Source organism: Anopheles funestus, chromosome 2RL, assembly GCF_943734845.2.
Source record: "Anopheles funestus chromosome 2RL, idAnoFuneDA-416_04, whole genome shotgun sequence".
NCBI classification, from domain to species: domain Eukaryota; kingdom Metazoa; phylum Arthropoda; class Insecta; order Diptera; family Culicidae; genus Anopheles; species Anopheles funestus.
The window spans coordinates 34,384,421-34,410,160 of record NC_064598.1 but is presented as its reverse complement, the minus strand read 5'-3'; the positions used below and the strand labels follow the sequence as shown (position 1 = coordinate 34,410,160).

At 43.9% G+C, this 25,740-nt stretch overlaps 1 protein-coding gene across 11 annotated transcripts in view; it reads right to left on the bottom strand.

The window, feature by feature from the left end:
• The window catches only part of LOC125760986 (regulating synaptic membrane exocytosis protein 2), a 54,109-nt gene extending 28,539 nt beyond the window's left edge, over nucleotides 1–25,570 (bottom strand). For 5 of the 11 annotated variants that reach the window (XM_049421663.1, XM_049421669.1, XM_049421668.1 and 2 more), the window contains exons 1-7: nucleotides 25,273–25,570; nucleotides 19,875–20,720; nucleotides 17,019–18,274; nucleotides 15,978–16,182; nucleotides 12,344–12,463; nucleotides 11,775–12,254; nucleotides 11,380–11,641 (exon numbers count right to left, since the gene is read on the bottom strand). In XM_049421663.1, the coding sequence (XP_049277620.1) occupies nucleotides 11,380–11,641; nucleotides 11,775–12,254; nucleotides 12,344–12,463; nucleotides 15,978–16,182; nucleotides 17,019–17,128 (1,177 nt within the window). In that variant the 5' untranslated portion in view covers nucleotides 17,129–18,274; nucleotides 19,875–20,720; nucleotides 25,273–25,570. The remainder of the gene's footprint in view (nucleotides 1–11,379; nucleotides 11,642–11,774; nucleotides 12,255–12,343; nucleotides 12,464–15,977; nucleotides 16,183–17,018; nucleotides 18,275–19,874; nucleotides 20,721–25,272) is intronic. The other 6 variants (XM_049421671.1, XM_049421674.1, XM_049421664.1 and 3 more) reach the window with 5 other exon arrangements.
• Between the last annotated feature and the right edge of the window lie 170 nt (nucleotides 25,571–25,740).

Below are 25,740 nucleotides of genomic sequence, written 5' to 3'. Positions count from 1 at the left end.
ACAAGAGAGTCACACACGTGCTGTTACATCAATGCCATCTCGAACCTTGACAAACCTTGGTTAGAGGCACGACAGAAAAGCCTCGAATTAAGGACACTTCTAAGCTGCATACACACACACACACCAGCAGTTATAAGTTGTACTTGGTCATACTTGGTTGCCTGGCCAGCACTTAGTTTCATCGAATGATCGACCGATAGAAACGATTCGGTGAAGCACACACACATGTACCTTCGTGTAATTACACACACACACCCAACAGCAACCGCTCTTCAATCTGCTGCTTGAATGGTGATTCATTGTTTTAGGTATGACAGAGACGGAATTTACAAGCATAACGTGAACGATAAAAAAAACCTGTAAGAACAACTTTGGTCACACGAAACAACTGGGTGGTGGAAAAAAAAGAAAGAAACAACAAAGTTTCTGATTCGCAGATGATCCCGAGGACGAACTATGGTTCTGCAAAAAAAAGATGTGGCAAAAGTTTTACACCACGTGAAGCATACAGATAATAGGAACATTGACAAGAATAGAAAAAAAAGCGAGCAGCGATTCCACAACCCACTTTGTGATAATGAAAAGCATCAATTGGGTCATCGATAAACGCGATCTACCGTTTATGTGTTTGCAATTTTTCCAATATCAAACCGGAACGGAAGGTCAGGTCAGCGGGCGGGGGTGCAGGATTAGCAAAAGAAGATTCTCCATTCTAACAGGGACACTAAGGCACGGCTATATTTAGCTGCGTAAACGTCGCAAGTCACGAGCGACCTCCAGCCGGTGTTAGCGAAGAAGCCTTAGGGCTGAAGACGTGCTGAAGAAACCGGACAGAAAGCAGCATACGGCACGCACTTGCCCGTTCCATATTGGGGCGTATCAAAAACCATAAGGTCCGGTGTACAGCATTTCTGCCGTACGAAGCTGTTTGCAACGCGGATAAAAATAGTTCACAACACATCAAATGTAAAAATAAACTCAGCTTGCACCTTCCCATTCGGTCGGCTGATAATGTACCTACGCCCTAGCACGATGGTGCTTAAGTGCAATAAAATATGTTGCTGCCTGGAGGAAAATAAATAAAATTAGCCTCAGGAGCAGACTGTTGCGTGGCCACCTGTTCGTGGCCAATAATACCGAGTTAGGCTGACCCATACATTTGTGCCAGGGTCAGGCAATTTCGCTTTCCGTACTATGTGCCTAAAAAGTTTGCTACGAAAATATCAAATTGTTTTAGGCTTATTTTGCTTAGCCTGTATTCGGTTACATGCTAGGCTGTTTGAAGTTACAAACCTGAGCTGAATAAAATACTTATGTCGACAAATTTAGTCCATTCATTTGCAATTCGCAATGTTATTTCCCAGTTTGCAACGAATCCTATTTTTTTAGAACTTTAAACCCAATTTCCCAATCCCAATCTCAAGCCAAATCCAATTTAATGCCACACTACGATACTAATTTGCATCCGAAAAATATTCTAATTCGCTGCACCAAAAACATCGCTCTATCCCGTTTCGAGATGTCACATTCGTTTTGGAAAACAAATGCAACACACCACATCGATCCGCGTATGCACCACGAACGGAAAGACGGAGGGAACCATGCCGAAAAATCCAGCCGGTACCGATATGGTAATAGATATTGGCAGAAAATCATTAATTTGGCAGCAAACTGTCGAGGGTAGTGGCGTGAAATTGAATATGCATTCATAAACACAATTGGTTTTGCGAATTTGGATACCTTTCAATGCTTTTGTCTCAGGGCTGAATAAATGCTATATTTATTTTCGAAGCCATACAAAAGGATGTGAGCTTTACGGAACCTCAACAAAAGATTAGACCATCCTTGGGTTGGAAAAATGTACGTTGTTATTCAATTTAATCACGTTCAATATTGTGTATACTAACCATGAAAAAAACAACACCTTCAATTCGTGCAGCACAATGGAGACGCATGGTAGTTTGTACCACAAAGGAGACGCATGGTGTTTTTTGTGGTTTGCATCTTAATGGAGACGCATGGTCTTTTGTACAAACACATGTCAGGTGTAGTTGTTATAACGATTCTACTAATAGGTTAAAATTATTTTTATCAAATCTAGCCATCATAAATGAGACTGTACTCAATGTTAAGATAAAATCACATCAGTGCATTATTATTATTGGCTGTTGACATTGAGAATCAATTTCTTAACAGGTTCATTAGGGACATTGAAATGAAGCCGATGTAGGTCAGATAAGACGCTTCCCAGCTGCTTAGTCTTCGTTGTGCTTAGCAGCGGTGCCATAAACAAAAAAAAAAGAAAAATAAACCAATCTTACGTGGCTTATGGGTAAAAAAAAATAAATTCTGTTGTATGCGGCTGCACCGAAGCCATGCGAAACTGCACTATGCTTTCATTTTGCTTCCATTGGCCTTCCCTTAGCTCAATCATTTAGCTGTGTTCCACCACACGGTACGATGGTACAGTGCTTACTTACATCATTACGGTACGGTGGAATCTTTACTCTTATGACTTCTGTAGGAGATCTTCTTCATTCGTATGCTTACTTGCCTTCTACAGCAATCGATAGCTTGCCGTACAAACCGTAACCAATAATGGCCGTTACAGTAGACGGTGCAAAATCGCAACGAAAAAGATCACATAACGGCAATCCAATTTTCTTCAATAATCTCTTTTGCCCTATCCGGGTGCACTAGCATTAGCTGCAAACAATTGTTTGTCGTGTTGCGACTACTTTGTAACACACAATTCTAGGTGGCCAATTAGAGGCCACATGGTAATGTGACGAAGAAGCAAATAGCAAGCAGGTACAGCTGTTTTCCATTGCTGTGAACACATTTTAAAACCACAAAAATTCCAAAAGTTTTATTTCCCTTGAAAAATGCTTTTTAATAACATATGAAAACGTTTGTGTGCTATAAATTTATAATTTTATCAACACAAAAATTAGCGAAACAATGCAGGAAATAAATAATGTTTACTAAAGAAATGCTATTTTACGCAACTTGGCAAACTCTTCGCGGACCGTATGTAATTATTTGTAAGTACGAATATGAACATAACAAGCATTTAAATAATTCAAACCTAAAATAAACGGTAACAAACGAGCATTTATGTATCTGCATGAGTTGAATATTGTATCATCGATCGGATTGATGTTATTATGAAAGTGTGTTAAACGGGTTGAAATGATATTGTCGTTCATCATTTTATTTAAAAAACACTCACATTTTATCAGGTCGCTGAAGTATCACTACGGAAACCAGGCAAGCGTCTGCCGTGTGTATTCACTGGATCAACACACAAGATTCAGATTGGTAAATCCATTCACCTCACTCAATGGTTCCATTGAGAAAGCTTCAATTATTTTTCCACAGTAAGATTTTTTTCCTTTCCTTTTTTGTCTGTTTTGCGTTAAACTGTGTGTGCGTGTATGCACTGTTTAACTTGAAACTTGTATCACACAATACGCACAAGACTTTCGTCAAAAAACAAAACCGCTCGACACTTTGTTTGTGACAAAAATTACTTTTTTTCTTCAAATTTTTCACATATATTGATGAGCCCCAAAAACACTGCCTTCTACTTTTGGGCTTTTATTTTTGTTTAGCTTTTGTTGTAGAGGGTGTGATACCAAAAACACTTTCGAAGGATTGGTTCTCTTTCTCTCTTGTATGTGTGTGTGTGTGTGTGCTCTTCGCGCGTCTAATAACCTGTCTGTGCGTCTGCCAACCCCGTGTCAGCGTGTCTGTAGATCCACGACCCCGGAAAGGGAGAAGTTTATTTTTAGACACCGAACCGAACCGTACCGATCCAGCGCGGATGTAGCTGAGTTCGCTCGGCACTCACCGACAAAGCGAATCATCCTTTTTTTACTTCCGATGCACTACCAAGACACAGGTACGATCCTGTACGCAACCCAATCACACCCAACTGCGTACACAATGCGCTACGTTTAGCATCACCCGCTTGGTGACCGTTGACCGTTGTCTGCCGGTCCCAACCACATTGATCATTTGTCGCAGTATCTGCTTCTACTTTTCTACGGGTTCGTATGGGTTTCGATACGTTCTGTTCTTATCTGCTTTCTAAAACCACACACTGGCAGGCTGACGGTCTTCAAATTGGAGACAAATGTTTTTTTCAATAGCACATATTAAACACCAACAATTTCAGTGTCTTTTTCTATATCTCTCTCACTCTCTCTCTCTATCCTACGATTAAGTTTTATTGCGTTTTTCAATCACTGCATGCACCGTTGCTTTTCACGTATAATGTGTGTGTGTGATCGGTTTGGAACAATGAAAATAAATACAACTGTTTCTTTTTTGATTTTGCACCCACACTTCTCTGCGGTTAAATGTTCAAACCGACTTCATCTTGCACCCAGCTGGAAAAAAACACTAAATACCACTGGCCGGCTGTGAGAAATAAACGTGTGGTTTGTCAACGACGCATATTCACTGGTTGTATTTGCTGTTTGTTACCCGGAATTCGTTTTCGGCACGGATTAGCCGAGACGAGAGTAAACTGTGTAAGGGAGCGTTTCTAAAAATAGTATCATCCACCCGTCCAACTGTATCCTATTGTTATTTACTCACAATCCTTCCCGGGTACGCTCCTTCACATCGTACGGGAAAAGGTTGTTTAGGCGCACTGTTCATTGACGCTAGCGTACTAGTATGCACACGGAAACCGCCACTATTTGTCGGTATGGTTGCATACATTTAGGCGCAGTACGTGTGCAACCATATTTAACTTTGCTTACTGGCAAGGGCTAATAATAATGGCATCATGTGACGTATGCTGCTCGTTCACAGTCGGTACCATCCGAACCGGATTGGATCAAGGACATTCACCAGACAACTGAACTGGACTTACTACACTCCATGACACTGCACAAGGCTATACAATCTTTGATCAACGCAGTATGTTCAATTCTGCGAACGTTTGTCTATTTTAACCATATCACTAAATCCAAAAAACCGAAACCGAAACAAATTTTTGGAACGCTTTTTATTGGCCTTTAACCAAACGTTGTTTTACTCTCACGCTCTCCCAGCTGTAGCACAATCAAACTCAAATTTCGCTCTCGCTTCTGGTTTTTTTTTTTCGTTCTGTGCACTTCACCATTGTACATGTGTGCCTTTTACGGTGCTAAGTGTGTGTGTGTGTGCTTTTTTATATCTTCCCTCTAGCATCACATTCTATCTTTCTCTCGCGCGCGCCTTTTTCGCCCCCAAAAACGCCTAGCACGATGCGGAACGGCGTGAATGGTCAATTCTTCCGGCAATCGATAATTTCCGGTGCAAAGCTGTTTTCCTTCAAAACGGTGTAGGTTGCCCCAAAGGCACACAGGTCACACTATACCGGGGTACACTGTCATACGCGCACACATACACATTAACCTTGCCTACACACACACACACGCAGGAGCGCGCGAGTCCAGCAGGACACATATGCGCATCCATGCAGCTGACTACAGGTCGAATGCAATCGAGGATGCATACACGGTCATAAGCTTCCAGAAGAAAAAAAACCGTTCATTAGTTCCCAAATCTGACAAAACAAGGCAAATAACACCGTAGTTTATTTCACATTAGTTTTGCTCACTCTACATATATCAGCGATAGTTCTGTTTTGCCGTTAATGCAATGCAAACGATGATTTGCCCAACTTCGCACTTCACTGATGTGTTTATTGGAGTTGTGAAAACTAAAATAACCTCCAACAAATTTCTATATCTTTACCACATTTCCGTATAATTTCGAGCCACTAATTGGTTTGGTTCGAGAGGAGGAAACGATCAAACACATTTCACTATTGTTTCACGCCCAAAACCCGTGAAGTACCGGAGCCAAACGTGGAAGAAAACTCCTCACCACTAGCATAATCTTTTCGCCCTCAAAATTGAACTTTCTGCTTCTGGTGAATCACTTGAATATGATACTAAACTTTACTGTTTTTTTTTCTTTCTTGCAGATCATCAAAACTAGTATCCAACCGAAACGGTAAGTTTGCCACAATAGTCTATCCTGCACCGCATCACTTCTTCCTGGAGTGTCCTTATTTATCGGTCTCGGTAAACGGCTCGTTAAAAAAAACAGGTGAGGAAAAGTGTTTTTTTCTTCGTCCTCGGTCCTCGGAATAACTGACGCGTTCAGCGGCTAACGAAGGACTGAACCGAGTTGTGGACTCGGGTAAAATTTACATACAGTGCAAATTGTCGTCCCGGTTGCCTTACAAGCTCATGCCTGCTCGCTTTTCTTTCGCTTGCGTTTCGGACAAGCAAGACAAGTGCCACACCAGTGTGCCAAAACTTATACGCACCGGCGCTCATCAATTACCGTACCGGTGAGTTACCCGCTGGTTGGTAATTTTGGAACCCAAACCATCGCGAGAGCTAATGAGGAACCGAACAACGAACGCTAGCAAAAAATGAGGGATAGATTCTATTAGTCTGATGCGAGCGAAAGAGAGAGAAAGAGAGAGAACGGCGTGTATGAGTTCCATCGCTAGCAGCGACTGATACTAGCTGTACCTTCTGTGTTTCTTATCGTGATAATTTCATAGGCAGGAATGTTTCAGTTCAGTTAAACACAAAAAAATTTTTAGTGCCAAATCTCTTCGATCACACATCAATGTTTAGCTGAAAGCACGATTTACTACGATTTGTTTTCCAAAAATCTACTGGAATCGATTTCTCTCATCGCTAACTTAATCGTACTCATCTTTAGACACTGTCCTCTCTTAACACGTTCTCATGTGTTTCCCTTGTGAGGAGAAGGCTGAAGAACAAAAAAAAAACAATATCACAGAGCAAATGATCTGTTCTGGTAAAACTATTGTTTTGGTTGATTCGAAACGGTCTCTCTCTCTCTTTCTCTCTTCCTAGGCCCTTTTCTCTTGCTCTTGCTTTCCACATCAACACCTTAGTCACAAACAAAAAAACTGATTTCAATACCAGCAGCGTTCTTTACAAACCGTGGAGCGAAACAAAAAAATCAATACCTTCGCATCGGGGACGCAATAATCAAACCAAACTTCAGCGTATCTACGTCAGCAGACGGTAGGCAGCGATTCGGCGTAGCGCCAAAAGACGTCAACAAGCAGAAGCCAAAAGGGAGAATCCATGTGGATGTTCATACCATCCCCCAGCAAAAGTCACTCATGGCAACGGTCTGAGAGGTTTTTGGGGCCCTTTTTTTGTGCTTGTCCATGGGTTCCGGTGTGGTGGTTCCTTCACTGTCCCTTCCGTCCCGTGCCACCGGGGCATGACTTCGCAAGGGGTTTTGCGAGTGACCATGATGCAGAGAGTACGGAACGCCACTCAGCATCCTCGTCCAAGGTCATTGATATGAATTTATTAATTGGATATCTACTCTTTGGATTGCTCTCTGCGAATGGTGTACACCAACCATACAAACCAAACACCAACACATGTACGGGGGTTTGTAGAATCTTACCTAATGAATTTATGTTCTTTTAACAAACAACGTTACTTTCTTACTACTATAGGGAAGTGTAAAAGAAAATGTGTGTCCTTGCTGACACAAACCGTTCAGTAGCCAAAGCAAATGTTTCTCCATTTTATTGCCCATACACGTGCTAGCACAGTGGGCAGTAATTTGCTACAGCCCTTATACGTCAGCGTGACACTGTGGACCGGTGGATTTACCAACACCACCACAACGGAGCGGTACCTCGGTTGTCAATGGGGAAACGTTCCAACACGTCACACATTTACACACAACTGAAAATGCTTTCGCTCGGTTAGGGTAGAATGAAACCAACTGTATTATCAAACAAGAAGAAAAGGAAAAACATCAACACCAGTTTACAAAACTGACGTCAGGATTGCCTACACATGACGGTATACGACTAATCCTTACCACACTGATAACTGGTGTGAGCAGCAATCAAGGCAAAAATTATTTTTTTATTCAAGCACTTACTTGAAACGCTTTCGCATTACACCAACCCAACCCAGCAGTGTGGGGTGTCATTAAATTGCAATCATTTAAAAAAAAAACCCGTAGATGACGTGGATGACACTACTCTATGCACTGAACGACCAGGCGCCTCCATCGTTCCCTCAGTAGATATTGGAAAAAAAAAAATTTTTTTGTTCGAACGGTTCCTTTCTGTTATCGAGTGTAACTTTCCATATCGCAAAACTTCACAAGCATCAAAAGATCATCTTTGCTTGGGAACAATCTGTAACGCATGACACTATTCTATGCACTGAACGACCAGGCGCCTCCATCGTTTCCTCAGTAGATATTGAAAAAATAAATTTTTCGTTCGCACGGTTCCTTTCTGTTATCCAGTGTAACCTTCCATATCAGAAACTTCACAAGCATCAAAAGATCATCTTTGCTTGGGAACAATCCGTAACGCATCCCCGCAAAAGGCAGAGTGATCCATTGCACTTCGTTGCAGTATTGATTCTATTTTTTCTTTTTTTGCTGAACAACTCCAGCACGTCAGGCGCAGTTGAATACAATCTCTATGGGAAACCTTACAATTAGCCACACTGATTACACGACCCTTTCGCTAGCGTACCGGATGCAGACACACACACACAAACACACACACAAGTAAATGATTTGGTGCAATCTTATCTACTGACACAAAACCCGTCCCGTCGTTCCCTTAAGGGAGATTCGAAAAATTCTGACCACAATCAATAAGTGGCATCGAACGCTCGCACAATAGAGTGCTGCTTTTGCTGTGATGGGTACCGCACAACCCATTGTATACGACCCAGAAACATACTTTACCACCAGTTTTCTGACAGTCCCCAATTGTCGGCCCTTCCTTTCCCTGTGTTACATCGGGACGGGAGTGTGGCATGTTCACATTATTACTATTATTGCACATCTTCATCGTCTATAATGAAATTTATAACCAGCAAATAATTTACGATCACCAGGCACCGTTTACTGAAAGCGACCTGGTGCAAAAAAAAACTTTTGCCGAAAAAATAGGCCATCGCATGGTGCAAAAGTGATAGTGGCCCTGACAGAGAGAAGACGAAAGAGAAAGTAATGGTGCACGGGGAAAGTGGCAGCAGGCAACAACAATTCAACCAAAAAAGAAGCTTTCTGCTCCAATATACTGCAGTAGCACAGATACAGGCGATGTTGGAAGTTTTGCTGATACCGTGGCGCTAACACAACGTTCCATACATGCCCGAACGAACAATTGCATACCGGGCAGGGGATGCAGAGGGCGCAAAATTGCAACTAAACGTATGGCAAATGGGGAGTTTTGGGTGGGACGTGGGAGCTTTGTATTCCCCCCTCTTCGGCAGTACAAAGAACGGACCTGTGCCTGTGGTAAATGGTAGTTGACAGTTTCTTTCCAATTTTTCCATGCACGGCACCTCCTCTGGTACACTTTCGGTTGACTCAGTCTTACCAGGCCACGTGTAGATGGTTCGCGGCGCGAGGTGGTACGACTCTCAAGGGGGGGGGGGGGGGGGGGGGGGGGATGCAACAACAGCAACAGCAAAAAAAGAAGCCAATTGACGATGCAATGAAACGTGCGACCCGTGTACAAGCGAAGACGTTCGGGATGAAGCCACTTAGTCAAGCGACAAAACCGAAAGGGGAAAACGGGTTTCGTTGGTAGGGCGAGTTGAAAAACCGGGGCTCACCCTTGCGTTACAAAGCAACTGACAGAAGTCAGAGCTAACCCCACCCAGCTACGGAGTCCCCCCCCCCCCAAAACAAGCCTTGGGGATGGCGTGCGAAGGAGATGCGAGCGGTGTAAGCTTCTCCCTTTCCCGTTTGCAACTTCCAATAAGACCGCCGCTGTATGTCTTCCATTTATCCAGTGCATATGGATGTGTGTGGGGAAGCCGGAGACACACATTTTTTGTTGTTGTCGCTGTTGTCATTCTTTCTATTTGCCTTTGTTCGTTGCACTCGTTCGGCACCACAAGACACGAGACGAACGCCGGTCCTGACCTACAAAAGCCTTGAAGAACAAAGCGAATTAAGGGACGGGAATTAAAGACGGGGCCTGACGGCTGGCTGGTGGCCCGCCTTGGTCGGTTTTTGTACGGCTGCATTTTGCTACAGCAGCCGCGAAAGATAACTTTTTTGCAACACGCAGAAACAAATTGCAAGCAGCGCGGTACGCGGTTCCAGACAAATAAATTGTCAACGGTGGACCCACCGAAAACCATCGATTGGTGTGCAAATGTGGCTTTTTTTTCTCTCTCCGCCGTACCAGATGAATGCGAGGTCATGTGTGGGGTGTGAAGATTCCAGACACATTACAACCGAGCATAATACTACACGAGCGGTACACGTCACACGGACTGCTTTACGGTGCTGCTGCTGGTGAACAAATTCGAAGATACGATTCAGTACGAAAGATTGTGCTCGCTTCCTACGAAAACCCCGAACACCCGTAAATAGCTTCCATCCTATTCAAACAGCATGACGGCACGAGTTGACGTTGACAAGCTTTCAGCTAATTAAATGGCTACCGAAAATTCTAAATGTCATCGACATCCTACGCCATTGCAGCAAGTAGATTTTGCACAAAATTGTGCCAGGCACACGCATTTGGTTTACTTTAAAATTTCACCATTGCAAGGCACCACTAGGAAGGTGTGTGTGGGTGGGTTTTGGTGGGGAAGGGGAGAAAGAGAAATCCGATGGTTTTATAATTTATCGACCTTATTTCTATACCAAAAACGTAAACTCTTGTACCCGAGTTAAGCCTCTTCCCGCGAGCGATGGGAAGCGATGGAACGATAACCTTCACTAGTACGAATATTATAACCCAGAAGCCTACCGTTACGGCTACCAAGAAAGCAAAAACCTATCGAAAGGTAATGGGAACCATTCTATGGGACGGATTTTCGCTCATATACGGGATACGTCCGTGCGCGTGACGTACACTACTTAGCTAAGTGCCCTCATTTCGGCCCCTTGGGCTGCGTCATTACGACGCAAACGAGAGCCTGTGTCTTTGCGCGCGCCAAAAAAATAAAACAATCCGAAACTACCAGCTTCGAAACAATTTTGTATCCAAAATCATACAGTGGGAACGACAACAGAGGAAACATAAATATGCAGGGGGAGAGAAAGGGGAAAAGAAAAACAAAAAATTCCAAACGCAAAATGGTAAAGAATACTTTCACACTAAACGCTAGCGGAAACACTAAATGATAAACAAAAGCATTTGAGCCACCAGACCATCAAAAAGCTGGCGGTTTTGATGAGAGGACGAATAGAACGAAAACGGGGGAATAACGCAAAAATGAAAGGGAAACACACAGGTTTCCTTTTTGGTTTGGTTTAATTCACTACGGCTGCCGAGATAAGCCGTACGACAGCCACGACACGCCGACTTACCTTCGAACTCCGGCGTGGAACGAATGTCCTCATCAGAGCTGCTGAAGGACCGTTGCTGGGGCAGGTACGGACCACCGAGCGGTCGCTTGTGAGATTTCGTGGGCTCGGGCGGAAGATGTACCCCGCCGACACCAACACCGCCCATACCACCCAAACCACCGCTGCCGTGGGCCGAGCTGGATTGGAGCGATTCGGCGTAGTGCTGCTGCTGTCTCGGATGCACCAAATGTGGATGGGTGCGCATAAGATCTTCGATCTCACTCTGTGAAGTAGTGTGTAAAAATCCAAACAATTAATTATTGAAGTTATGTTGCGGTTCTTCGGTAGAATAGTGATTCTTCTAACAGCTTCTTGGATAACTTCTGAGAATTTAATAAAATTCTAACATCACCTACCTGATAGTAGCTTGGATCATCGTGACCATAACCACCCATCGAACCACCACCACCACCACCGGCATGGGTTATGTGTACCTGCGGTGTCATTCCATGCTGACCGCCGTACGGTCCTCCACCTCCGCCGTGCTGCATCGGTGGTTGAGGAAGCTGCGAATGCTGTCCGTAGCTTCCGCCGTATCCGACACCCTGCTGGCCACCCGATCGTCCACCGTACATCCCCACCTGTCCGTGACCCATCTGCTGCATTCGGCCCATCTGCTGCTGATGATGTCCCGGTGACATCATCATGTCCATCCCGCTACCATCCGACTGTGACAGCCGGCGGGTGGGTGGATCTTGTTGGCTGTACTGCCGACGTAACTGGCTGTTTGCCCGCTGCATTGGATTGTTTTCCTTCTCCGCTGCGCTACGTGCTCGTTCGAGCTTGGGCCGTTTGTCGGAGGGATCGAGTGGATCGAGCATGGTTTGGGGTAGTGTCTAGATGGAGTCGGGGGAGAGGGAGAGAAGGTGGAGATTATAATTACTATCGAGTTTATTTATCTTCTAGATAAGCTAGATTAACTTACCCTCGGATCACCTTCCTGCCTTCGTATCACCCCATCGGGACTGGTGCTCTTGTTCATCCATTGACCCGTCTTTGATAGAAGTTCCTGCTTTTTCCTACACACTATGCATACCCATATGACCTTGTGAAGTTGCGAAGGGAAAAAGAAAGAAAAAAATTTGCAAATAAGTTTACTGATCAGTTTTGAAAACTAAGCTAAAGCCTCAAGGATTAAAACCATCCAAATGTTTCAAGTTTAAACGTATTTGCTCAACACAAATTTCGTTTTGCGAATCGATTATTGATGTGAAGTTAGAGAGGGAATTGCTGTTCTGATCTGGTCCAAAATCTGTTCCGATGCAATAATATGGTTGCAAGTGCTCCTGGATCACAATTGTATAACGAAATTGTTCTCTTGCGGTCCGGGATCTGCTCCGTATGGCGAAGGTGCTCTTTTACAAATCGGGATCTTTCCCGGACATACAGCTACAGGGATTTTTTGCTCTGATCCGATCCAATTCAGTATTCTCACAAATTGATTTGATCCGTTTCCAAAGTCTGAATCATTTCCCATTACTAAAACCAATTTACCTTTGAACAGGTCAAAGACCTACGAACTGATTGAATTGACATTTTCATCAGATTTTGTTACAAACTTTAGCTCATAGCTCTTTTCTTAACGTTATCTAATTCTGTTTTTGTGTGCAAAATATTGAGTGCTTTTGATTGATTTTTATGTTTTTTTTAATATTGAGTATTTTTGATTGATTTTTATGTACTCTAGTAGGTATATGTTTATTATTACATAAAAACACTTCTTGTTTAAACAAAATTTAACATAACTATTATTTTGCTTCTATTCATCTATTAACAAACAAAAGCTCTTAAATAATTTTAAAAAAAATATCACAAAAACGTATTCAAAATGTGTTTTACTTTGCCATAATTTTGTCGTAAGTCTCAGGCAGGTCGTTAATTTTTGCTAGCAAAAAAAAAGCATATTAATCCTACGTATCCTCATACGCTCGTGCGGATCACCCCGAAGCGTACACAATAATGCACCGGAAAGCACAACTTGTGTATAAATTTTTAAATTTGATTTTGCTGCGGTGACTTGCCCCAACCCAACTATTCCACAGTACGGCTCAACACCGGCGGAGCGCATTAGAAGCATACATCAGTAGCTCTGCATTTTTACACACAGCTCGCATCGCTCATGACAACGTGCGTTGTTTTGATGCCAACAATTTAAATTCGCTGCGTATCATGAAATATTAACCATACGCCAAAACGGCACGCGGCAATTTCCCGGCAATTCGTGGCCAAATGCTCGCCACACCCGGATGCCACTCGTTCCCATTTCGCTTGAGGCACCCGTACACACTGGTTTGGGTCAGTGTAATCTCTCGTGCCTTGCCACCACCGAATGGGTGCGATTGGATGTGCTTGGCAACTGTTAAAACAGTTGCCCAGCAAATCGGGTCCGCAACAAGGCGGCTCAGACATAATGAATGAAAATCTTCCACCTTTTTTCTTCTTCCGCAAAAATTTTCTCTACCCACCCACCCCCATTTCCTTCGGGTGAAATTAGTTTTCAATGATCCAATTTTGATGGTTGAAACGGGCCAGAAATGGCGACCAAAAGCGCTTCGAATTTTCGTCGTGAGCCAAAATAATAATTATTACTTCATCTTCAACCGTCGCTTCCTTTCCGGGTGTGACAAAAGCATTCCCTGCACGAAAGCAAAGCGAAAGGAAATGAAAGGCAAACGACCGGGAAAGCCGGACGAAAGCCGGTGCCCACTTTTTGGCGAAGCACAGTGCAATGCCACTTCAGATTTTCGTCATATTTCATCGGCGACGACGTTCGCTAAGGTCGCCACCCGGTCGTCCCTTGCACCATTCGCGCTCCGTTATTGGGCTGGAAAATGGGCCGGCTTTCCGTGCCACACGACATACACGAGCTACACGACGGACTGCGTTAATAGTCAGTCAAACTGTCCGTCTCGTGGCAGCATCCTCTTAGCATTTTGCTAGTAGCATTGACAGCGCAAAAAAGAAAAGCAACTTCCGACTCGGTTGCTAACGGGCATTTCGGTGTCACGGCGAGAAGGAGTCAAGTCGAAGCTAGACATAGCTGGGATAACGACGATCGTAGTGCCGCGCGTAGCATATGCGGATTGGATTTTTGGAGAAAACTGGCACCAGCATTCTGGGCGCCTATGCTGATGAGACCAAAAGCAGCTCAAGCCCAACCCAGCGCCGGCAGAGCAGCCTAGGTTCGGATATCGTCTGCTGCGTTGGTGCGGTAGAGGGCCACCACCGCTAGGCGTAACGATAATGACAAGGACGGAACCGAATGAATGCCTAGACTAGACACAGGACAGTGCATACCGCAACGAGACAAATCACGAACACACGCAGGAAATGTGAGAACGGGTACTTAAAATTATGTTCACTTATATTATGTTCCCCCACCTCTCTTCCTTCTCCTCTTCATCCCCCCACCCCCACATGCACCACAATCAAGCGTCCAACGCAAAGATTTCCTTTTTTTTTTTTTTCTTCGTTATGACCAACCAGAAGAAATTGAAGCCAAAAATTATGACCCATGTAAATGGTGTTCTGCACTGCCTTGTCGATGCCAAAGCCTATACCACACATTTGTGGCTCATTGTCTTCGGGTGGAGGAGGGCGGTTGCTCCATTCTTCCTTATGAAGCACAGACAAATGTGTTTGTGGGAGATCGGTTCGATCGTTAACACTGTGGCAGAAGAATTCGCAAATCCACCCGCGTTCCCGTTCATAAATCAAAAATCAATACCCGTTGACGAGGGGCCGGATGAGCTGTGTAAGCCGCGTGGCAAAAGCCCCGTCCCGAGTACCATTCCTTGGAAATGACGTCATTTCATTCATTCGCATTTCTTTCGCCGCCCTAAAAAAAAAGGTAGGCGGCCTAGCCGCCGGGGTACGCCTAATCGTAGTGGTGTGTGTGGGAAGCAAAACGTGGTAAAGTTTTCATCTTCGATGACTTTCCAACTCCGAGCGCCGTGCGATACAGTGTTGCCTCCTCGTGCGCGCGTGCTCACGTTCCTTCACCGAGGGTATTTCTTTTTTTTCGTGTGTGTGTGTTTTTTGTTTTTGGTTTGTGGGGTACTGTGGTTTGCCTTACTTTTCTCTTACAACGCTTCTGTCCCGTTTTAACATTTGCTTTTCGGCGCATTTTTCATCGCCATCACTGGATTCAGCGCATCGTCTTCCCTGATGGGGGTCGGGTGATACGTTTCTAAGAAATCTTCAATCAATATAACGAAGGACGTGGCGTTTGACTTGTCTGCTATCGGGGTTGTATATCGTATTGGCTTTTATTTGATTGTTGTAATAAAAAGTTGTGAAAGCTTTAGCTTTAGTTTTACACCAGGATTTTACTGTTAAAGCTCGGAAATAGGTATTAAAGGATAAAAACGCCTAAAGTTATACTATTGCCATAGAAAAGATTCCTTTCTACGTACATTTGAACTACGTTTTTAGCCAATAAATGTAGTAATATTTGCTTTAAAAAATTAAAAAAGAAACCCTCGTAAACCATTATTTTATCCCTATTTAACATCAAACAATCAAATCAAACAATGTGAGCATCAATCTTGTTCGCTTACCTTATTGTTGCGTAGTGTTACTTTGCCACCGCATTTGGCACAGCAGCGAATGTTGCAGTAGTGACAGATGTGGCCAATACCGTCCGCGAACTTGGTCTTGAGGCAGATATGGCACGTGGCCTCCAGCTCGACACCTGCCTTCTTCTGTTGCTCCGACTTCTGTCGGATCGAGTCGACGAGCGTGGCCACCTCGTCCTGTTTGCGTCTGTAAACGATTGTATAGCAAGTGACAGTAAACAAGGTTAGATACTGAATGAAATGTTTTAATCGTATATTTCATCCAGCAAAATGGTATATTTATTAAATACAGGGGAGCGCCGATTATCCGGGTACCTTTAATCTGGCTGTCCCATTATTCGTGCAGCTCGGAAATGACAGTTCCAAAGGCGTATCGACATATTAACTGCAAACCCGATCATGACAAAACATAAAAATCTCAATAGGAAGTTCATCCATTACACACCGAGTTCCGAAGAGCACGGATAATCGGCGTTCTACTGTACTTTTCTTAACATGTGTCACAATTACAATAAAAAACAATTTATTAATATGTCGTTAGACAAATAGAGGAAAAACTGTCTATTCTATGAACGGAATGTTAATTTGCATCAAATGGCCCATTTTTTCCGTCACACCCGTCAGTGATTTTAACCGTGTATGGCGTAGCCCATACCAAGTGTGCTGCACACGACATCAATAATCGAGTTTTAAAATAGCTTTTAAATAATTGCTTGCTTTTTTTCTCTGCCCCACAAAGCGTGCAAAAGCAAATAGGAAAATGTTAATTTTACATTACATTTTACACTATTTGCCACCCTTTATTATAGCTGGCCCGTTTGATTGCATATCAATTACCAATGCAAGGCCCCGGCTATAGATGCACCGGCACATCGTACTGCAATTATTTATTTATGTTTTACCAACTCTTTCCATTATTTAACATTAACTGCAGCATTTACATTTTTTTGTTTGCATAATCGACTTCATTGGTTGGGTGAAAAAAAATATTTACTTTTTCTACTCCCTTTTCCCCTAACTTACCGCATAATCTCGTTCTCTCGTTCCTCCTCCTGCTTCTGGCGCATCATCACACCCTCGATGATGGCCCGTTCCTCCTGCGTCAGGTGCGACAGATCGGGCATGTCGTCCATGTTGCTATCGCTTTGATAATAATTCACACTACGATCCGTGAACTGTGATTTTTTTCCCCTTTTACACACGTTCGCTACTACACGCTAGCCAACGGGGGCATATTTCACGCAAAAGCAAAACGAGTAAAGTTCGTATTTCCGTAAACACCAATTCGCACCTTGTTTATCGATTCCGTACACATGTCTGGCCACGAAACGGCCGTTGTACTGGCGATTTGGTTACTTATGTTTGCCGTAGTTAACAATTTTTTATCACAAATTACACATAGCGCGATGGTTTTCGTTTATCTTTCACATCTGGAATGTATTTTTACTTAGTTACCATGTTTTTCTCCCCGTTTTTCTTTCGCAAACTATTGCGCCTGGTTTCGCGCTGAGATATGCAGTATGATGTTAGCACTTGGGTATTGTTTGACTGGCACATTAACACCGATAGTACGTACTTTCACTTCACAGAGTATCATTGGTTTAGTAAATTCTACCTTTTTTATGCTTTTGTTGCACACCTTCAACACTAATTGCCGGCTGCTAGCACACCACCATACTGTCAACACTTTTTCTTCTTGCGAAACAAATCCGCAAACGATGGTTCATCAACGGTGCGACCCGTACCGTCCGTATCGGCGTATTGATCCCGGTTCGTCACTTGCAGTCCATCACTGGCATCGAATTCACTGTTGCACCGGCAGCGGATCGCGATCACTTCTACGCGGCACAGTCTTCCGGCACACCATGCACGGTCGGGTTGCACTGTGCTAACTGGCTGGCCACGACGCCTAGAACCATCGTCGTCGTTATCGTCACCGTTGGCTACACTGGAGAATCGAATGTCGCGGTTGGTTTGGGTGAACATCTTCTCAGCGCAACGTCACTGATTTTGTGAACTGCTGATGGTGCCGTTGGTTATTCGTTGCTGCTACTGCGCAACGAACCAGTCAAATTACAAACGCTTCCACCGTCCACCACGAGAGCACGATGGAAGCTGTGGCGTGTTGCCAAGACGCACCACCCACCCGACCACTTACTCAGGATGAATGATGCATGACTAGAAACGATTGGTACGGTTTTCGTTGCCGAACGACTTGCATTATGAATGGGTTGAATGCTTTTCAGACAGTGGTATGTGTGTGTGCTTTTTGGCGAATCCTAGTGGTGTGGAATAAAGAAGCATATCATTAGATTGGTTACTCATTTGTTTCACGTATTAATGTGATAAGAAAGTAAGGCATATTGAAAACCATACAGTTTTTACATCGTATTTTCGTTAAAAGGGATAGTTTTTAAAATTCTTTTGTAAAATACCATGCGTCTCCATTAAGTTTTTAAGAGAAACACTAGGCGTCTCCATTACTTTTTTTCCAAGAAGCACTAGGCGTCTCCATTGCATTTTTTAGAGAAACATTAGGCGTCTCCATTACAATTTTTAAAAGAAGCATTTATTATATTTTTTTTTTAAGAAATACCAGGCGTCTCCATTATATTTATGAAAAGAAACACTAGGCATCTCCATTATATTTTTTAAAAGAAACACCAGGCGTCTCCATCAACCAAAAACGATGCTCGAATTTAGCTGTTTATTATTCATAAAATGAAATGATACACATTGAAACAACGAAAAACGCTATTTACATATTTTGCTTTATAAAAACACTCCTTAATAACAAAAAATAGTAAAAAACATCGTTCTTGAATAACGCGAAACGATCAAACAGATTCACTGCCATCGTTTGTTTTGTTCTGTTAAGTGACCATTCCCATGCCCAGGATCGATCCCCGAATATGATTTTTTTTTTGTTTAGTTTGCTCACATGCAACCATCATCGATTCTTAGCTCGTATCGTAACGCGCCCTACGTCACGAGCTTATCTGCTTCGCACGTAAACGGCACGTACGCTCACATGCAAGCTACCCATTTCCTGTGCCCGCTAGTGTAAGAATGTGCGTGGGTTACTGAAACAGACGCCCAACCAATGGTGCCCTTCAATGACAACTGTTTTGCTTCGTTGGTGGTCAAACGTGAAACGGTTGAGGAACCGACACACACTCACAAACGAATTTATCTGTGAGAGCCATATATGTGTAAAATAGAAGCAAAATACACAAAAAAAAAAAAACAAAACGCACCATCGAAAGCCCTAGCCAACTTTCCCACACTGCTTGACGCATTGTCAATTTGCGCCGCTCTTCTTCATTGCCCCACTTCCACCAGACAGCTGGAGTGCTTCCCTTCAAGCCCGTGCCAGAGCAAATGTGAAAGTCAATTTTCATTATCGGCGCATGCTCCGATGAACTGTGAAAAATGGGTAAGTGTGCGAAAGAGTACACTAGAACGGTGCGACTGCGAGCGGTACTCACTAATGGTATGAGTGCGGCAGGAAACAATGAGCCTGCGAGTACCACATTACGCTCGCAGTGAAATGTTTCATTCTACGGATTAGGGTACTCATGGGCTACTCAACGAATGTCGACTAATGAGATGAAAGTGTGATGAAATGAGACAGCGTGAGATTGTTCGAATCTCACTAAATCTCATCATCGGTAGTATTTCGAAAGTAAAAAAATAAAAGTTGCTTTTTCTTTAGTTTCGTACCACATTTATCGTTAAGCGGTATTAACCAAAGAAAAACCATGTCTGCTTAGGGATTTTACTATCTTTTCTCAAACGCAAGGCATAAAGTACACCTTTATTTGTAATGCAATTTTAAAATCATAAATATTTTAACCACTTTTCACCAAGCAAACTTACCTCGGCTGCTATTCACCACTGTTTGTCGCCTTACGGAGGATACAGTTTTGATATGGTCTCCATTTTTTCCTCACAAAATCACGCTTCGCTTCTTCATCGCCTAATCGAATGTATTGGTGCATAATCCTTACCATCGCATCACTATCGGAAGGAGCATTTTCTTTCTTCCTGCCTTACACCACCTTACTGTTGTCTCATGCTCCGTTTACTACGCGTTAATCGGATGTGTTAAAAATTCGTTGTACCACAAAACAAATACTCATTACACAAATCACAAACACTCACACATTTACACCATCTCGTAATCGTATCTTTGATTTTGGAAACCATATGGGCACGGGTAAACACACATGCTCGGGGGGGAGTTTTTTTTTTTGATTCCACCAGATTGTATCATGCACGCGTGTTTTTTTTGATGATTTGCCAACCACGCGGCTTCACTAATCGATTGTGCGGACGCAACGAATCGAATTGCAGATTAACGGACGACGCACCATGCACATGGATGGCAGCGTGAATCAGTGACAGTTAGCGCTTGCTCGTACGCCAGTAAACACGCTCGTCAGCCATGGTGGGGTTCACTCACTTCACCATGATTAGCAGCAGCGGCACAATCACCACCAGCAGCGAACCAATGCATGACCAACACCATCGTACACAGTAAGCAGCAAAACCACACCAGCTGGCGCTCCTTTGTTTCACGACACTTTCGGAACCGTTTCAGTTAACCTGTTTGTTTTTCGATAAGCTTTTTCACTGCTTTTTCACACTTTTGGAACTGCATATTTGAGAGGCAGCGTTTTTTAACGCTTCAATACTTTCACACTGGACACTTTATTTCAATACCTGTGAATATAATATGACAATAGGGGAATTATTTTTCTTGTAACATATTTCACACACCAACACAGCTTCCAGTTTGCTTCACAATTTAAATTGGTTTAAAAGTGTAAATAAAAAATTGCTTTTCTTCCGATATCCACACGAACATATGGAGCAGTAAATTGATTGCTATTTTAAACACATCCCTACCAACAACTGTGTCACACTCGCCAGGACAAAGAAAAATCGCTCTAAAGTTATAAAAATTCACAACGTTTTAAAATTACACAATATTTTATCATCAACCAAACACAAAACAACATATTACAGGGGGGGCTTAATTCCGGGAAGGGAAAACAATCAAACAAATTTTTACTTTAACTTCACAACGTCTGGCACTATAGTGGCTTATATGGTGGACAACATACATTCAAAGACAACTGCACTTTATAATAATGCACATCACTTCAGTGTCGGAGCAGCATTCAATAAGGGGGGGAAAGGATGATCTTTTAATCGCTTCTAGGACACCCGATGACTGTGTACACTGTCTGGTTCCCCTTTGTCAAAAGGTTGATTCGCATTGACTCACAGCTCACAACGGGCTACGGTGAGAAGCTTTCCAGAAGCGCTGGTGTGAGCGAATAGTACGCTGGTAGCATCGCTAGCACGATGACTTTACTTTAGGCCACCAGACTGGTCACCACAAAACTTCACCTAGACGATTTTTCCGATGATGCAGACGATGATGCACAACCCACAAAAGCACAATCGATTGATTCAGTGTGTGTGTGCGTGTGTTTTCACTTGATGTAGCGTATGTAATTTTGTGCACTGAAAAACCCCATTCATCGATGAAGATGTGAGGAGAAGATCGTTCGCAAATACGTTATCACATTCGTGTGTGCTGATAACAGAGACTTTAGCTTTTTTTTTGTTCCAACATTAAAAAACTCCAATCCGCAAATGATTTTGTCCGATTTCGTAAGCAAAGCAAACACCAGCAGCTTCTCGTTCAACTGCACAGGTGTGTGTGTGTGTAAGAGGGGGGAGGGGGGGGGGGTGGAAATGAAGGCACAACGCACAACGGAACACGCAGTAGTAATAAATGGGGGTTTTGGGTTAGTATTGGTGACAGGGGGTTGCAAAAAAAAAAAACACACAAGCAGATGAGGCGTATCAGCGCGTGTGGGAATCATAATTCTGCCATCCGTGTTTTGGGCGGACTGTCTTCGTGTGGACGTCACGGCCACACTGACGACCGTGGTCGATGAGCGCTTGTATGCAGGTGTGTGTGTGTGTGTGCGGTACCAAACGTTCAGCATCGGTATGCGCGTTATGTGCGCGTGTGTAGTACACGGTGCTGACAGTATCACGATAAGGATTACGCTCTGACGATGGCCCAGGAAAATTGTCCTGATAAGCTGTAACGGAAACACGTCAAAAAAGCGGGCACCAAACATTAGTTTGGAAATTGTGGAAGGAATGGCCGTAAAATTGTATTTAATGCGGATGGCGGAGCTTTTCTTTTTTGGTGTTGGTTTGGAAAATTGCACACCTTCCCGGGGCGAGTGGAAGGAAGGAGGGGGCGGTATGGGTAGTAGTTTTTGTTTGGGAATGAGTAATAGCCGTGGTGTGTGTGTGTGTGAGTACGTCCGTTGTCAGCGCGTTAGCGGTGACAATGAAGACAAGCGCTACCATGCTCGTTTGGGGTCACCAACACCATAAATGAGGGGTTGTTGGGGGGGTGAAAAAACGCACATCACGGTCAGGGCGCACTTTAGCCCGTTTCCTGCAAAAGACACGGTGAGCAAGTGCTGTGTGGAATATAGGTCAAAAAAAATATATACAGGAATCACAATTATAGGTTGAGTGCTCCATTTTTGGTAATTTTTTAAATTAAAAAAAGAGACCAATAATTATTGTTCAATCTAATTTTGATGGAAAAACTTTTCCAAAAAAAAAAACAGTTTTTTCTTGTCCAACCCATTAAGTTACTAAACGTGAAGCTCAATCCTTTACGTGCACATACGCATTAACACATGAGACACATCCCCACGGCCATCTTTGTCCCATAAATGGTGGTGTGTATGCGGAGTCGTATGTTTTGTTTGTTTGTGACACTTTACAGGGGTTTCTTCCCCTTTCCCGTTTCCAACGAAAGCAGGAAAGTATTGAAACGCGATCGGCAGTACTCAACTCGTCGTAAACAATGCAAACTTATTCGCCCTCACTATGCGTAAAGGTTCGTGCCGCTTTTCCACCGTACCAAGTCACCCGAGGTGATCTCGGTCGGATGTGTGGAAATTTATTGTCCACTAAGAAATCGTTCCGCTCGGTGAAAGGTGAACGAAAGGTTCGCGATCCCATCGTACCTTGATACGGCCCATGATATGGGTATCGATCCTCAACGGTAGCAAATCTGATAACGCTACGAGTACGAGGAGTTCGTTGTTAGCAGACGAACCAGACGGACCACCGAGACCACGGTGGGCGATATGATTTAATTTGTTGGATCTATAAGCCGGGAGCCAACGAACCGCATCGTACAATATGGTTGCCGGAATCCGGTCTTGCCATGGCAGCGCACGGTAGGTCAATGCAATAAAAACACAAAATGGCACACATGGAAAGCGACGTTGGACGGTGAAGTGGTGTGGGATTTTTTTTCTGACTTCAGGATCCATTCCTCGATGATGGTCTAATCTATACTCACCTTGTCATCTATCGAAACCTCTGGCCTTTTGCTACCCTATTACAATCGTTGGCCACGGTATATGTTGCTTGGCGTTAGCTTCCTTACACAGGTGCTAATACCTTCATGGCCATCCATTAGCATCCTTCCGTCAGAAGACTTGTAAGGATGAGGACCGGACATTAACGTGACACTAATTCCATCCCTAAGTGAATTTTCTACATTTAAACACATACACACATACATATACTACATCCTTCGAAGTTTGTTAGTGCTTGGTAGCATGCTTCATATCTTCGGAACTGGGCTGTCCTCAGCACACACAGAAAAGAGGTGGAGGAGTACACACACACGAGATGTAGCGCCACTGGCGGGTATGCACCGTATACAGACCCCATCACTGTGCTTGCTTCTGTGTGTGTGTTTGTGTGTGTGTGTCTCCCCTTGTGTTTGTTGCAACGCTACGCCAAGCGATCCTTGCGAGCATCGGATAAGGTGAAGGCGAGAGCACAGAGCGCTCTCGTTCGCTCTCGCTGCTCCTTTCGGACAGGACAGGATGAGCGTAGCAGGGAATTGCAACAATGGAAAGAAAATTCACACGCACCCATACACACACATACACGTAGCAGGAAAAAAGTCGCTGCTTCCTCTCTCGCACACATGGACAGGAACGCGCGCGCACAGTAAAGGCCCACAGATTAGGGCCCCAAAAAGGGAAGTACGGACACGAGGTGGCAAAACGGGAGGAAGGGGCGGAGGGGAGGTGTGGAAGTAGAAAAGAAAACCACTTCCACACATTCTTCTTTCTCCTTTTTGTTGTTGCTTTTTTCCATTTTTGCTGGTATCAGGATCACACGTTGCTTCGTTTCTACACCAAAAAGGACATCCGATAAATGCGTTTCGCTTTAGATTCACAGTTTTCAGTAATCCTTTCACTGGTTTCAGTTTTTCTTAGCAGAATTGTGCAGTTTTTTAGAAAATTTTCACCACATAACCGAGCTTTAGTTCTCGAGGATTCATTCCAAAAAAAAAGGAAAATGATTGCGGGCCACACTCTCTCTCTCTTTCTTTCTCTCTCTCTCTTTCTGTACAACTTGTGAGTGAATTAGATTTTGAGGTCGCACCATTTCTTTGCACCAACTGTTGGAAAAACACAGACGGGAACTGAAGAAGTTTTTGAAAACTCCAACTCGAAAATTGGTCCTTTCGAACGTTTTGGGTCACCGGTGGGCCCAGCTGGGAAGCAAAACGGATGTCCACAAAAGGGTGGTCAACCTGTGAAGGCTGTGAGAGATGAAGCAAGAGCAATCTGTTGGACTCCTCCTTTCCTGCTGCCTGGACGAGCTGAACAGTAGCATATGCACTAGGTCACACAAACACCAGGACGGAAAGTCCTTTTTTATGGAGTGGGAAAGGAAGGGAGGCTAGGGTAGCGAGGGGAATGAAGCAGGGGAGGCTACAAACAGCAGCATAATGGCTTTAAAATTTTTCACTTCTTATCTTTCGCCCCTTTTTTTCACAATCTGCAGTTTCCTGCAGGATATGTGTGCGTTTGCGTGAATGTGTTTGTATTAACGTGTGCGTGCGTGTGTGTCTGTGTGTGTGTGTGTGTGTGTGTGGGGATGTGAGTTTGCAAATTTGCTCCAAATTCCAGAACACCACCCAGGAACAGCCACATCGCCTTTCCGTTTTTTCTCCCCATAATTTTCCATCGCTCTTCTTCTACGAACACTTGCTATCATTTTATCTTCTTATTAAAAAAAAACACGCACACACACACACACAAGCGCCATGGAAAATTTTTTCGTCACGAGCGCCCCCGCACCCAGGCTTTTTTTGCTTATAAGTGGAAGATGGATAGATGGAAACAGATCAGGGCACCTTACACCATCTCGGAATGATGAATTTTTCCTTTTGCATAAGAAACGAACACGCACAGGCCATACACTTGTTTTACACCGATTCTCGGACGTTGGATGTAGACACGTTCTGGGATCGGTCGACCGAATTCCGAACGGAAAACCCATTAACCAAAAAAAAACACAGGGAAATGCAGAACCGACAAGTAACAAGAGCACTGAAAACTGGCCAAACCGCGAGACCGAAAACGCTTTTCTTTCCCGTCCCGTTACGGCTGTGACGAGTGAGTGGAAAATCGCTGTGGCCGTGCACACACACCGAGCTCCCGAAACCGAGCGACGGGCTAGCAATTTTTCCGTGCTTCTCGCCCCAAAAATCGTCCCGAAAAACCGTTTTCGTGAGAGAGCGCCTGAGCCCGAGCTGATTGCTACCACTAGCGGGCCCACACACATCTCCGTGAAGCTTTTTGTGGAAGGGGGTGTGAGGGGG